At 35.0% G+C, this 15301-nt stretch overlaps 2 protein-coding genes across 6 annotated transcripts in view; one reads left to right on the top strand and one right to left on the bottom strand.

Annotated features, from left to right (window-relative positions):
* Window positions 1-13987, bottom strand: part of LOC139780389 (cyclin-dependent kinase 4) — an 89936-nt gene extending 75949 nt beyond the window's left edge. Inside the window, exons 1-2 of one of the 3 annotated variants that reach the window (XM_071719014.1) lie at window positions 13919-13987; window positions 7122-7270 (exon numbers count right to left, since the gene is read on the bottom strand). In XM_071719014.1, coding sequence (XP_071575115.1) covers window positions 7122-7263 — 142 coding nt within the window. In that variant the 5' untranslated portion in view covers window positions 7264-7270; window positions 13919-13987. Of the gene's footprint in view, window positions 1-7121; window positions 7271-13701; window positions 13772-13869 lie in introns of those variants that run through there. The other 2 variants (XM_071719015.1, XM_071719016.1) reach the window with 2 other exon arrangements.
* Window positions 1-15301, top strand: part of LOC139780388 (uncharacterized) — a 55872-nt gene that overhangs the window by 15028 nt on the left and 25543 nt on the right. The gene's annotated exons all lie outside the window — the stretch shown is intronic.

Below are 15301 nucleotides of genomic sequence, written 5' to 3'. Positions count from 1 at the left end.
CGACATACAGCTTATTGAAAATCACCGATTACAACTTACTGAGAAGAAAGTAGCGACATTTTATTCCGCGAAATTGTTATACTACGTGATTCTGTATTGAATTCTTCTCGATGAATTTTTTCCCTTTATGTAACTTTCTTTTAATTTCATATATGGAAGTAACACACAATACAGGACAGTTATCCATTTACATTTTTACGATCGAATTACCATTCGATATTTTTAATCGGATAAATGTTGCTCTTAAGGGATACGTTAAAGGGGAAAAAGTAGCAAATGTTTCACTGGGGAAACGTTTACTTCTAACGTCGCCGATTTATTAAGGGGGTCTGAGTCATCTTGAAGATCGTTGCACCTACGACTTACACGGCTGCTATATTGCACTTTACGAGATTTCGCTACTCGGGAGCGAACGTCAGAACTGCCATGATAAGATAAGCCAATGCCATAAATTGCTTTAAGTCACACGTTGCTGATTAGATTATTCGGCGAACTCCGCAAGGACTTCGTCGATCTTGATCGACGTATCTGATGGCAACCATTGCAAATGAAATAGCACGATTTTTTAGAGCTAACATGGAAAAAAGAGAATTTCAGCAACCTAATTCTCTATTGAGCCTGTCTAATATGTGCGTGTACGACTACATATATAATTAATTTGTCAAGGTCTACTTGTTGAATTATTTAATTACATATTTCTCCTGAGTGATTAAAATATCGGTTTAAAATGTTTGTCAACGTATACATAAAACTATAAAGCCTTTCCATGTCAAGTAATTTAATTTTTAATTCCGGAATTTTATTAAGTTTATGTACAGTGTGTATCGAAACGAAGCATGTGAGAAAACGGATGACTGATATTACTCGGCGGACTTGTCCGTCCGTGTTCGATTTCTGAGCTGCGGTTCGATTTGAAAGCGACTCGCAGCAAGTCGCCGTGGCACACATTACGTGTTAAGGAGAAGCCGGAAGCGTCTATTTTCAATCGCACGTCAACCACGTCCGGCAATTCTCTATATTAGTACCGTACTATTCGAAAGATTCCGCCGTGATTTGTCACGTGAATATATGCGCGCGCGCGACGCATTAAATCAAGCACATTGAAGTGGACGGCTATCTCGCAGATTAACACAATAACGTCGCCAGATAATCCTCTTATTAGGGCGCCAATTTGGTACTCGCCGTCGCGAGGCGGTGGCTATATAGCTAAATCAAAAGTATTGAAATGAAACGGTCGTTCTACAATCGCGAAATAGCTCAGTGCCCGTAACACGTTAATGCAATTAACACAATTTTTTCTAAAAGCTTCAGATATTAAATATTATTATTTGCCATAAACCGCTATTAATTAGTAATACATACGGTAATATGTTAAGTATCATGGGTGAATATTATATAACCTTATAAGCATCGCTAGCATTAAAATTACAGTTAATTGTATAAGCTTAATTTTTTAATTAAAAATAAAAATATGTGCCATAGAAAAATATTTTTCTATGTATATATAAATTAATTTTTTTAACAAATTGTATTTTGATCACTTATTTCTAATGACATGTAATTTTATCAATACATTTATGTTTTACTACCATTGTTATGATAACAAATAACAATCATATTGGATTCTAAATATTTTGTTAGCAAACATAGTTTATAGAGGAGAAACGGAAGAGCGTATTTATTACAACTTTGTAGAAAAATTGTACGCAATTTATAATTTTTGAGAATTTTAAATGGTTTGTGCCAGATCACAAAGATAGTTTCCATTATGTCCATGTATTGACTGTGTCTCACGTTTCGTAGAAAGAACTCACGATTGACAGCGTCGAGATCCCGTTACTAATTGCATCATCAGTACCGCCGTATTATTATTGCTTTTGTCATTATAATCGTTTGGCTTAATTTCAATGCGGAGACAGAAATGAGATCGCGTCGGAATATCGGTTTCGCCGAGACGTCGAAGTTCTACACTGCCATTCGATATCTTGTGACGACGAAATGTTTTGCGGTTTGTCGGAGTAAACCAGAGATGTACGCTATCGTTGCTATTATCGTTCCGTTTAAGGGACTTCCATTAACGTGATTGAAATAATTCTCTGCAGCATCGCTGTTTTCGTTTATTAATGTGATAAAACACTCGTATTTACGGTAAGAAAAATCTATTTTATCTTTTTCATAAGTTTTCTTCAAACGCCACAATCAATCGCAATTTTTATCGATACGAAATGTTAAACTGAGGCATTTTGATACAAGTGAGCATTGCAAAAGAAACGTTTAAGACGACGATCGAAGAGGCGAATAAAAGATTTATTTTTTAACGAAAAATAACATCGCAATATGTATGTATATATATATCATGTGTTTACGTATCAATGCGATATTTTTGTTTAACCGAGATCATTTAATAAAAATAAACATTGCAAAAGAATTTAAAACGGCCAATTTTCGAGCATTTACAAGATGTTAAAATTATATTTAATAATTTCAATAATAGTATACAATCGTTAACGTTTCGTGCCTTACTTGGCCTTCTTCAGAACCATAAAAAACTAAACGCATTACAAATGTCTCGTATCAATATCCAATAAAAGAAACAGTGTCGACGCATTGATTTACATTAAACACAGTAGATCTCACCTATGAATATGGACCAATAGTCAAAGTGAAGTCGGAGAATACATTGTCGAATATTCGTCAAAATTACATACAGAATCAGCCATGTTCTTCGTTGCATGACTCATGTGTGTCCGTGAAAACCATGTAATTGAGAAACTTTCTTTGTCGCAGACCAACTTAGTGGCAACTATATAAAAATTTTTTTAAATTCCCGTAAGAAACAAAGTAAAATTATATATATGGGACGATCCACGTCACTTTTACCCCCCATCTGTCCAAAATTGGTATGGACGGATTTTAATGACCAAGGGCGGAAAATGTTTGTCTTGAAAAGAGCTTTCGAAAGGCGTGTGGCATATATGCGCAATTCAACATGGCGTCATAGTTATGGCTGCTTAAAGGGATAAATTCAAAATTTCAGATCCAACATGGGCAGATAAAACGGTGAAAAGTAACTAAATTCATGTGAAACTCAGTATTTGGGAAATTTTGGGGTCGCTGATTACGAATCTGAACGTAAAATTGTGAAATTCAAAATGGCGGATCCAATATTGCGGATGCAAATATGAGAAACGGACGAAAATTCCAGTAAATGATCTGAAAACTCTTACTGGAAGGTTTTTTGGGTCGCTGATCACGAATTTGTAGCTAATTTGTTAAAAAACAACAGACAAACCGTGTTAATTGAAATTCTACTTTTAGCGTTACCCAGAGATGACGGCGTGGACGTGGTAGAAATTCATCTCCTTTGGAGTGCTTTATTTTCTTGAATGTTCAGTGGTTGCTCACTAGCAGAGTATTTCATGTACTGTAATCTCTTATCAGTACTCTGTACGCAGTAACGCGTGTGATCGTCGCGAGAGATTACAGATGACTGAGACGGTATTCTCATCACAAGGGCACAGCAACCAATAGTCATTGTTATTAACAAGATATTTACGATAATAAATTCAAAATATCAGAATAGGCATCGTCCTAATTCAGTGTCCTTGTTTAAATTTATACCATTTTGCTGCTCTTTAATATAAATCATTTCCGCGGTTAATCTTTTTTTGTGATTTTGTTCAATTTCTAAGATGCGTGTATTATCCCAATCAAATGAATGATTAAATTTAATTATATGTTCCGAGACAACCGAATGTTTGGACTCCTCCAATCTAATATTGTTTTTATGTTCTTTTAGTCTAGTATGTAATTGCCTCTTAGTCTGACCGACATAAGAGGTATCGCAATTCTTGCAACAAAATTTATATATCACATCGTTATTAGAAAAATAGGAATTCTTATCCTTCTGGACCTTAATGATGCTACTAAGTTTATTTAGAATACGATATCCCACCGAATTTTCTGATTTATTCACCGCCGAGGCAATAATTTCCGAAGCAGATTTTAAATATGGCATAACAATAAAACTCTTTTTCTGATGTTGGGGACATTCAGAATCATTGTATGTGTTATTGTTATTCTTTATAGAATGAAGCTTCCTCAATCTCTTATTAATATGTAAGAATATTAAGTCAATGGAATACCCATTTCCAAGTAAAACGTTGATCACAAAAATTAAATTTTTATTGTAAAAGCTAGGGTGTGACAACATGATTGCTCTGTCCAGCAGACTATAGATTGTTCCTATTTTATGTTGAATAGGATGACTCGAAAAGAAAGACAATAGCCTACCCAAGAATGTTTTTTTATGAAACCAATCTGTTATAATCATGTCGTTTTTTACAATCAGCATCAGATCCAGAAAGCTAAGGCAACCATTTTCCTCGTATTCAACTGTAAATTTGAGTCTATCGTGATAATTGTTAAAGTGATATAAAACATCCTGAACGCTATCCCTTGGGATTGTCATAACAATATCATCAACATAGCGCCTGAAAAACGATATACGGATATTCAATGTGCCCCCAAAACCCTTTCCTCCAGGTCTTCCATAACAATATCTGCCACAATCGGAGATAAAGGGGAGCCCATTGGAGATCCAAAAGTTTGCTTGTAAATGACATTGTTAAATGTAAAAAAGGTGGATGCTAAAATAAATTTAACCGCAGCAATAAACTCAGTTTGAGATAACCTTGAGATAACTTTGTTTTAGATTTAATAAACTTCCACCTCTTTTTTAAGCCCTCCACGACCAATTCAGATGGTACATTCGTGAATAACGATACCGCATCTAAAGAAATCAGAATCTCAGATTTCTGCAACCTTATTTTCAAGAGGTCAGTACACAGATCAAAACTGTTGTTAACATGGCTGTTAGGTTTCGGTAAACTATCTGCTAAAATTTTCTGTAAAAATGATGCTATATTATATAGAGCCGTGTTAACAGATGAGACTATTATTCTAAATGGAATGTTCTTTTTATGGATTTTTGGAAGACCATATGCTTTAGGGAGTAAAGAATCACTGGAATGTAAGAAAAAATATGGTTCTTAGATACATACTTTTTCTGTAACTACTTTTTGATAAGATTGTTTAATTCCCTCTCTAATCTGGCAGACGGATTTTTTTCAACTACTTGATATATGTCCTTGTCAAGTTGTCACTAAGTAACGTCTCAATATTTTGAGTGTACTCATTTTTGTCTAATGCTACGGTGACATTACCTTTATCAGCTCTTGTAAAAATAACGTCCGGGTTGTTTCGTTGGAATTTTAACATCTTGTAAATGCTCGAAAATTGGTCGTTTTAAATTATTTAGCTTTTGCTTAGTCGAGCGAGATTATTTTGTTTATTGCAAAAGAAATGTTTAAGCGATGATCGAAGGGGTAAATAAAGGATTTATATTTTTAACGAGAAATAACATCGCAATAAGTATATATGTATTATGTGTTTACGTATCAATACGATATTTTTGTTTAACCGAGGTATTTTGGTAAAAGTATAAGCATTGCAAAAGAAATGTTTAAACGATAATTGAAGGATTGAATAAAGGATTGATATTTTCAACGAGAAATAACATCACAATATCTATATATATTATGTGTTTACGTATCAATATAATATTTTCGTTTAACCGAGGTCTTTTGGTAAAAGTGAGCATATAGAGTAGAAATAACGTTTAAACGATGAACGAAGTGTTTATGTTTTTAACCAGAAATAATATCGCAATATACGTACCGTGTGTTTATGTATTCCCTTTGTTCGTCGCATGTGGAAAAATTGACATTAGTCTTTTGAAAGCTTTATTCTAGAATGCAGTTATATACGCGACTATACCGAATAAACTATAAAGCTAATATTTAGTTCGCAAAAAAATAAGGCATGATTGCAGCGCGCTGATATGAAAAGAATATCAGCAACGGGTGTAATTACGGTGGCTGTAATGACCACACCTCTAATTGCTCCTGAAAAATAATTGTGCTCGTACAAATTCTTCCATTCTTTTTTTTTTATTTAAACTCCTTCCGCTTTATTTTCATCTGTTTGCGAACGTGAGAAAGGTTCGAGTCGCTTTAATTTTTTTCTTTCAGATTCGCCGTATAAATGTAAATGCATCAAACATGGTTAATAATTATGATGTACGTCTGCAAACGGAGAGATGAATTTTTATACTATTTTTACAGCAGCGCAGTGACGTTCCGACATGTATACACGCGATGAATTTCAACGATGAGCTGTATTTCAGGGCAAAGGAAACCAAGGTTTACCTTTCAGAGAACCGTGGCTGCTATCAGCTCCACCGTTGCTCTCTGTCTGTTGTCTTAACCCGGAGTAAAATATTATTTCAATGTCAGCGTACTCTCTTCTCTCTCATTACCGAGCGATAATATTACGTTATAATATTTATCTACACGGCGGACGTATTCTCGGAATGGTAATTAAGGATGGACTGTTATACAGATGTTATTGTCACAATATTTTATTCAATATAGTACCTCTTGCTGAATTTTTTTTTAGGAGAGTTAGCATTTAATTTATAATAATCTTTACACACAATTTGCATTTGTTTGTTTCTATATAAATATAAATGCAAATATAAATAAAAATTATTTTATATAAAATTAAATGAAAAATATATTCGTATATGTATATGTTATTTTTTGTACAAATAAATTTAAAAAATCGCCGTTATAAAAAGATATATGTTATTCGATAAATGTTATTATGTCACATGTTAAATAAAAAACATTCTATAAAATAAAAAGAGATTGTTTTTTCAGTCCGGAATTTAATAAAAGAATTTAATGTTATTTAAAGAATAAAGATTGGAAATATATAATATTTACAAATATTATTTAGTTATGATCTTCATATGTTTAATAGATATATATTTTTTTATATTCGATTATTTTATATTACCTGCATATAAATTTATATGTACGGGCTTAATAGATATGACGTGTGCATTTAATTTTAATGAACTTTTATGCGGAAACAATAAATTGCGCCTGCCGCTGTACGATGAACCTTAATTAATCGACGAGGCAAAAATTAGCAGTGTGACGAGTACGTAATACTCGCAAACTATTAATAAAGCTTCAATGAAACTATGTACTTACGGATTTTTATTGCGCCGTAGCCACTGTGTGTTGCGATTAATCCAACTTTCACTACTTCGCAAAAACGAAACTCCGCTTCCGGACAGACTTGCGGATTGCATGCTCGTCGACTATGCCACACTTTCCTTTGTGTCACTAACATAGCACAACTGTAAAGAAATTGTTTATGTCTTTAACGCCACTTTATATAAAAAACAAACTTAAGACTGATTAAAGAGGAAATACGCATGTGATTCTTGTATAGAACATAATTGCAAAATAATTTCGAAAACTAAACAGATAAAATAATAAGTTGTTTCTTTATATTAATATTAGTCCCAATAAGCGATTTTTTAATTGTCAATGTCTCGTTCTTTGTAACAAAGTAATTTGATAATTTGATTAATATTACAGTTTATCAATTATTAAAACAAATATTAATCGGTAATTTGTTTTATTTATTTTTAAACGTAGTGTTCAATATTCCACTAATTGTAAGTGCTTAAATATTTCCTCTAAAAATAGACTTTATCGTGATTTACAACGTTGACTTTAACAATCTTATTCAACAATTTATAATTGCCAATTGCCCTTTACGTACCCAGCGGGCAGAGGTTGCCGATGAGGCAATAAACACGAATGTCATGCATTATCAAACAAAGGGTACCTAGTGACAATGACGAGACACGTCGCGATTAATCACCCGATTCATGCCTGCGGAAACATCCTGGGAACATTTTCCACGGGAGAAACGTCGTTATGCCGGCCTCGCGCGAACAATGCCCTCCTCGTGACGGTAATTCGCGGTCCCCATCGCTATTTTGCAATTTGCTTTCGCGCGACGCGAGTGACGTTACTCGCCTGTGACACAATGAGCATGCCGGCCTTATGGGAGATCGTATTACGCCGTAGCACTTCTAATTAGCACCGGCACGAGAGAAGCGAAAGAGACGGTGGCAGAGAAAGAGATGCACGAGTACATTCAGTACTAATAGATTGGCGAAACTAAAATCTTTCGTATTTTAAAGTTAGAAATAATATAATAGCGCGAATTTTTATATATTATGGATATTTAACTTTTTAATGTTTTTTTTTTCATGTCTGACAACTTTTTATACTATAATAATAAATATAAAATAATAAAGATAAAATATACATTAATTTTATGTAATTTATATTCTTTGAAAATATAAAGATATAAAAATTATCTTTATATACCTATAATTAGACATAAAATTAGACATAAAATTCTAGCAAGTTTAGTTTGAAGATTATTCTTGTTCAAATGCTCAATTTCTCATGTTAACGCTTCAAACGTTTAAAATCCGACTTTTTAAAGTTACTTGAATATACATATTTGAAGTCCCTCTCTCAAATTTTTAATATTTGAATTTTTAAAGCTATGTAAGTGTATTATGCGAACATATATCTGAAATACGTAATTTTCTCTTTTATTGGTTTTTCCTCAGATGATATATCACGACGGGATTAAAATTGAAATAACGTTATGGATTATGTTATAAGAAAATATAGCTGTAGTATTTCTATTATCATATAGATATAGACACGTTAATTCAATGTGTGTACAAAATCGTAAGTTTTATATCTAAACATGTCCATATCAGTTTCAATTCCTGTCTTATCGTTAGAGACGATACGAACGGATTAATATGCGGAACTGAGATACATTCGGCGTCTATGTATACGTGATTTGCATAAAAGATTTCGTGTATTTCTCCAGCGTGTCTGAAGCAAACATTCTCGCGCGACACAGTATCCAACCGACAGCAAACAAACTAAGAGAGCGTAATGGGACGTCATTGTTCGGCAACGCAAGACAAGGCCGTGACTTGTTATTGGATAATTGAGCACTCGTATTCGCACTGGTTACTCATACTCGTATCTACGCACGATGCCACCGTTGATGCAAGACTCATCGTGGCGTGATGGGCCTACGAAATGATTCAATCCGCTTAGAGCCCTCGGCAACAAAAGCACCGGACAAACAGGACGATGATTAAAAAAAAAAAGAAAGAAATGGAACAGCCAAGATATCATTCGGAGCAAATCAGGCCACGTGCGCGGTGCTGATACGTTCCCGCGATATCAGAAATTATCTGATAACGCGATAGCATCTATCACGACCATGAATGTATCTTTAATCATAATTCAGCAATGAATATTTCGCATGGATGTTTAAGGCCGCAATTGGAACAGCTATTTGCGATTGGTCGCATGCAATGAAATTATTATTCCATAGAACTATAAAGGATTAATTACCTTTCAGCGCTAGATCTAATTATTTGGATAGTGTTGCGTTCAATATGGATATGATTCGTGGAAAATGCGATTTCGCTTTTTACTTTTCCGCTTTTAATCTGTACTTCAACTAATATATTTCGACTAATCGAGAAAATTTATTTACAAATATTATTAATATTTTTGTATTAATCTCATTATTTAAAGTTAGCAAAATTTGATACATTTGGGTGATGCAGCTGCCGATTTCTCGAATGTGACTTTATTCGACGGAAATGCTGCACTCGTAAAGCGTTTCTTGAACTACGTACAAGTGGTTCGGCTCGATAAAAAGAGTCGGGGCATCGCTATAGACTTTTTCATAAGTTTAGAACACCCCTTTAAACGCGGTGCTCGATCAGAAACTTTTTTGGAGCAGTTAACCGGCCACTCGTACTTGCAATCGAGCGTTGCGGCTCGGCTAACTTTAACATGGATTTAGTAGTTGGAACGGAAACAGTGATGCGCCGCGGCAGTCGAGCAAATGCGAAGGCGGTGGGCGCGCTTCTTCGACGTTTCAGGTTTCAGCCAATAAAGAGGATAATCATTACAACGTTTTAGAGTGACGTAATGTGTTTCCCTAGTGGCGTTACCAAACGAACCGGAAAATAGCACGACTGCCGTTTCCTCTGCCTAAAGTACGGTCGATAGGAAGCATTCGGTGTTCGGTATTGCTTCCAATCGGAGGAAAGTTCTTTCAGTGTTTAATGAAAAAGTTCCTTTGCCCCAAACTTGGAAGATTTAAAGACGGAAATCTAATAAAAAGCACGACAAAATACTTTGCAAATACGATAAAAACTTAATTATTTGTTTGAAAAACTAAAAATATTTCTATTAACAAAAGAAAGATAATTGTGAAAAAAATGTAAAAATATTTTCTACTGAAAGATATTGATTATTTTTTTTTACAGCTGATCAAGTGATGTTGAATTAAGTATTTATTACCAAATTTAAAATTATATTTAATTTTTATTAATATATTATCCGATCTATTAACGAGCACGCATCAAAATTATTTTACAAAGATTGATTAATTAATATCCTATAAATACGATCCAGATTCTCTTATCCTTGACACATTAATCATTTACATTATTATAAGGAGATCTATTAAGCAGCATCTGTGTTTAATTTTTTTCAGCTCGTGTAACACTTACAATTTCAAAGCGCGTCTGCGGATGAATCGATCAAACGTTTCCGCATAACCATATTCATAAAGTACGGCGCACGCATAATCGCCCATTAATGTAAATTCGTCGCGACTGGGAGCACAAACGCGGGCGCGCACGGCGAAACAATGGAGGCCGACCGTGAACGAGCGAATCGATATCGGAGTGTCATTCCGTCATCGGTTGACATTCACGTTGCATCACGTTGAATTCGATTGACAACACTTACCGGGCCACTCCCGCCGCGTGCTTCTGTTTCACTGATGCATCACGTAGCGCATCGTTTTACAACTCTAATCAGAACGATCCGGCGTTGACTCAAACTGCGATTGAATTGTCTCCGCGGTGTCGTATTAATCGATATACGACACATATTGTTTAAAATAACAGAATAATATCTATGCATTAATTAGCAAATCATACATTTTTCTATCTTGCGTTGCTCATCAGTTTTTTTTGTAATTGGATTATGAGAAAAATATTGTATCTCGAAATTTCTTGTAATTGGATTGTACGATTAAAAATTCTACACCTCAGTCCCGTGTTTATTTCACGTTTTTCAGTTTGTATGCGATTTTATATAATAAACGAGATATATATGAAAACACATTTTTTCAAATAGCCTTTTTTTATAGAATTAAAATAATCAACGACTTTTTTCCGCCTTATATACGGCAAATTACTCCAGAAAATAATTATATTAAAATTCTAGAACAATTATTAAAGTCTCGGAAATGAAAATGCACACTTTCTTCAAGATTTTCTTTTAATTAACTTGAATTATTTATATTTGAGCAAAACTCAAAAGAAGATCGAGTCAAATTATAATAAACAGAATGATAAATTTGCTTAATATAGTAGTTTTCTTTCCCTCTATTATAATATTATATCCAGTCTCTCATTGATATTCTATGATACAGAATGATATTAAAATATAGCAATCGGAAATATAGCTACTGAAAGTAATTAAATAGATGATTAAGTTAATATGTGAAGGTTAATACTAACAATATCTTGGCAGCTGATTGGATATAAAATGCATAAAATTTTTATATAGGTTACACTCTCTGCTTTAACGCGGATCGCGCTTGCAATCGAACGTTGCGAAGCGTGTAATTTTATACGACATTAAACACGCGCCTGCTTTGTCTGCTTTTCCCCATCAAAAGTTTCTCGCGATGTACCAATCGCAAGCAAGGTTTTGGGAAAACTCATTCTTGGCAACATTGGATGTAATATCTTTTAGAGTATATTTTCGTAATTATAATTAAGAGGTAAATGTAAAAGGTACACCATTTTCAAGTAATAATTTTCAATAAATTTTTTTCGTTCTACAAGTCGTTATTTTATAGAAGTGAAATAAATAACGGAATAATTGATTTAAATTTGACCTATGCAATATTTAAAATAAATTATTTATTTATGTTTGATATATTGCATACACAAAATTTAATTAAATAGATATCTATACCGATATTATTTGTTACCACCACTAACACTAAATTGTTTTGTTGCAAACATGAATTTTCCGATGAAAGCGAATATAATCACTGTAGCATCAAATATACAGTAATTTTGACGATTAAAATACTGTATATTTATAATTACAGTTAATTGAATAATAAATAAATGAGAATTATGTCTTCCGTTAATTAAGTTTTAGTACTTACAGTACGCAGTTGTATTACTTATTACTTGCGTTAAAATATCTTCTGTAACTTTGTTTAATAGAGTTTTGTTTAAATTATTGTACTTCAATGGAGCAGCTAGAATTAATGCCAGGAAGCAAGTACTCTCGTGCACTTCTCGAGACATCCGAGGGGTCTTTATCTCGCATGCTACATACCTCGCAAATATTAATTGCAAAAAAAAACCGTTAGCACCGTTGGCACCGAACTGGTTTTCCTTCGCCCTAGCGCCCACTCCGCGGTCACGAAGCGCGAAGACGTCGTCGCGACGGACGTTGCAGTTAGTGGAGCGTACAACCGTGTGCACCGTATCCGGCGAAACATCGTGAAACACGAAGAGCCAGCTACGGCCAACAATAAAACACCAAGGGGGAACAGGTGGTCACGCTCCGCTGACCCGCCATCCATACTCGAGACCGAGATGGTTTTTTTCTAAGAGACGCCCGGTCAAACACCCCCCCCCCCCTCAGTGCGGGAATGTAAATTCGCCGGGAAGACAGCGTACACGAGTACGGTCCAGTACGGTTTTCTTCGCCATGAGAAAGACAAGATCGAAAGGCAGAACAAATCGGTCTTGTCGTGTTAAAATTAAAAAGAAAGAGGAAAAAAGGATTATTACAGCGCATAATTGTGCTCTTAATTGTGTACTTAATTGTAGTTAATTCATAGATCATAAATAAATATAAAAATTCTGTCTTTTATAAATTATTTTTTTAGTACCTACAGTATTCAGTATTGTATTATTTATTGTTTCTAGCATATCTTCCGTAATTTCGTGCGTAATTTAATAATAATTTCAATTACTGTATTTTAATGAAGCAGTTAAAATTAACATATTTATATTTTTAACAGCTTCTCTTGCGTATAGTAAATTCGTCGCGAGTTTGAAATTTTCTATAAAAGCTACAGCCTTTGTTTAAAGTCGCAAAGTGCGGCATTGTCGCGCGTAGAGATGAATAAAATTTAATGCTTCTTGAAGTTGCATCAAATATCATTAAGAGCGGAACTTTCCGAAATGACTTTTTTACGATTCTTTTTAACTTCTGCACTTTGCAGCTTTTTTGCATATCGCGAAATTCGTGGCTCTCGAAATTTTACTATCTCCATAACATTTATATTCATCGCGCTCTTGCGCAGAAAGATATTATACCTTCATACACTGCAAATCCACGTGTTATTTTCGCTGAGGCTCTTCTTACACATTTCTTGCCGTTTTAAATCACTTCATTTTCACGATTGAACGTATCAACTTTTTATTTAATGCGATTAAACATGTTAAATGACGTAATTTAACACGCAAGAAACATGTAAAAAAAGCTTCAGCCAAATGTGTCATTTTTAGACGTTTATGCGTGTAAAAATAATACTTATACTTAGATTTGCAGTGTAAGTCGGCTGCTGCAGCGAGATAGCTGTTAAAAACACGCTGAAGGCACAATCACCTACCGCGAAATTTTTTTATTGCAAAGTGCAAAACGCAAAGTGGTCGCGGCGCATAAGAAGCGAGGGAAAACTCGCGTAATCCTATCCGTCAGACCTGGCGGTAACTGGCTTAAGCTTCGCGAAATTATAACGTGACCCACTTCTATAACACGGAAAACGCGCGTCAGTTACCTATCGCGATCTTCGAAAAACCACGAGAAAGCACGCTGCGCGTACGTACGCGAGAAATGCAGCAAAATTTACACGCTCGAGTTACGCGCGAGCCCCTTCGTCCAACAATGAAGTCTTTAACTATCCGCGAGTCGCCGGCAGTTCTATTAGCATGTAAATGAAGGAAGTTGAGTAACGCAAATCCACAGGCGGCTTGTGTATGCACTTGGGACGCGTTGCGTCTGGAGGAACAAGCAGACGAGGGGGAATTCATGCGCTAGAAATGTGTTTCACTTTTCCGTCAGCCATGGACGATGGATCAACTCGGCGCGCAACTCGTGGCGCTTCGCGTTCTCGCTTTAGTAAACTGCTTTTCGTACCGCATCGTTCGCCGCGGCTAGGAGAAAGTGCGGCATTTTCCTACGCCGTTCTTCTCGCCGCTGCAAAATTTCTGCATCTAAATTATTCTAAAACAAAGGACAACGTTTGCGTGGTAATAATTAAACTCCTAGGGATCCCCGTAGTGTCCTGATTTTTTAAACTCATTCTATTTTTTTAATAACAACGTTTTCCATCAGTAGAATTAATAATAATGTAAGAATTGCAATTAGGAAAATCGTTAATTGCGGATGAAATCGCTAAAATCACAAGTATTAGTTTTTTTGTCGTTGAACGAGTTGTACGAGAATATAATCGCACTTGAAATCTGAAAACAAGTTTGTTGATTATCTCCAACAGACTTGTTCGCTTAACAGAGAAAGGGAATGTCGCAATAGTACACAGATACGTTGCGTCTTCGATACCGGCGATTTCTTCGACGCGGAGGATATCCGCTACCGTGACTCACAGAGCCCGGCACACAACACATCTCAGCACTTAAAAAATTTATACTAAACTTTCTACTATCTCTCGATACGTTTCACATCCCGGAGAGAGATGGACGCGGGGCGCAGTGGCCCAATTCGCGGCGGAAAAAGGCTTTTCGCGACGGAGTGGCGGAAAAGCGATTCAATCAACGGAAACAAAGGGAGCAAGATTGGTTGAAAATGCATCCTTTATGTATCCCGCTTTTCATGCAATGACTGCCGTTTCAATCGTCGCAAAATGGACGCGTGCTATTGCTTTACGATCTGCGACAGATCAATCCAGCACAATAACAGGGCATTTGCCGTAACCGCGCAAGGGATGGAAGAGAGGAATGCGAGGACTTCTAGTATAGTGTACAAAGTTAAAACATTTTTTTAAAAATGATATTATATTATATAGGTATTAAGAAAATGATGAATTGATGTTGTATCATCAATTAGTCATTTTCTTTATCACATGCGCGTTATTTATAAAATTTTTTTTTTAGAAATATATATATTTTCTATATTATTTTATATTACTGTACATATTATCTGCAGCAAAATCTCTGGCATTCTACGCGTAGCATTCATCAAATGTGATAACA

This window comes from Temnothorax nylanderi, unplaced genomic scaffold, assembly GCF_030848795.1.
Source record: "Temnothorax nylanderi isolate EJ_2023f unplaced genomic scaffold, tnyl_v1.0 TNYL_tig0275_pilon, whole genome shotgun sequence".
NCBI lineage: Eukaryota > Metazoa > Arthropoda > Insecta > Hymenoptera > Formicidae > Temnothorax > Temnothorax nylanderi.
Note: the sequence above shows the minus strand (reverse complement) of the source record. Positions and strands in the feature narration are given on the sequence as shown.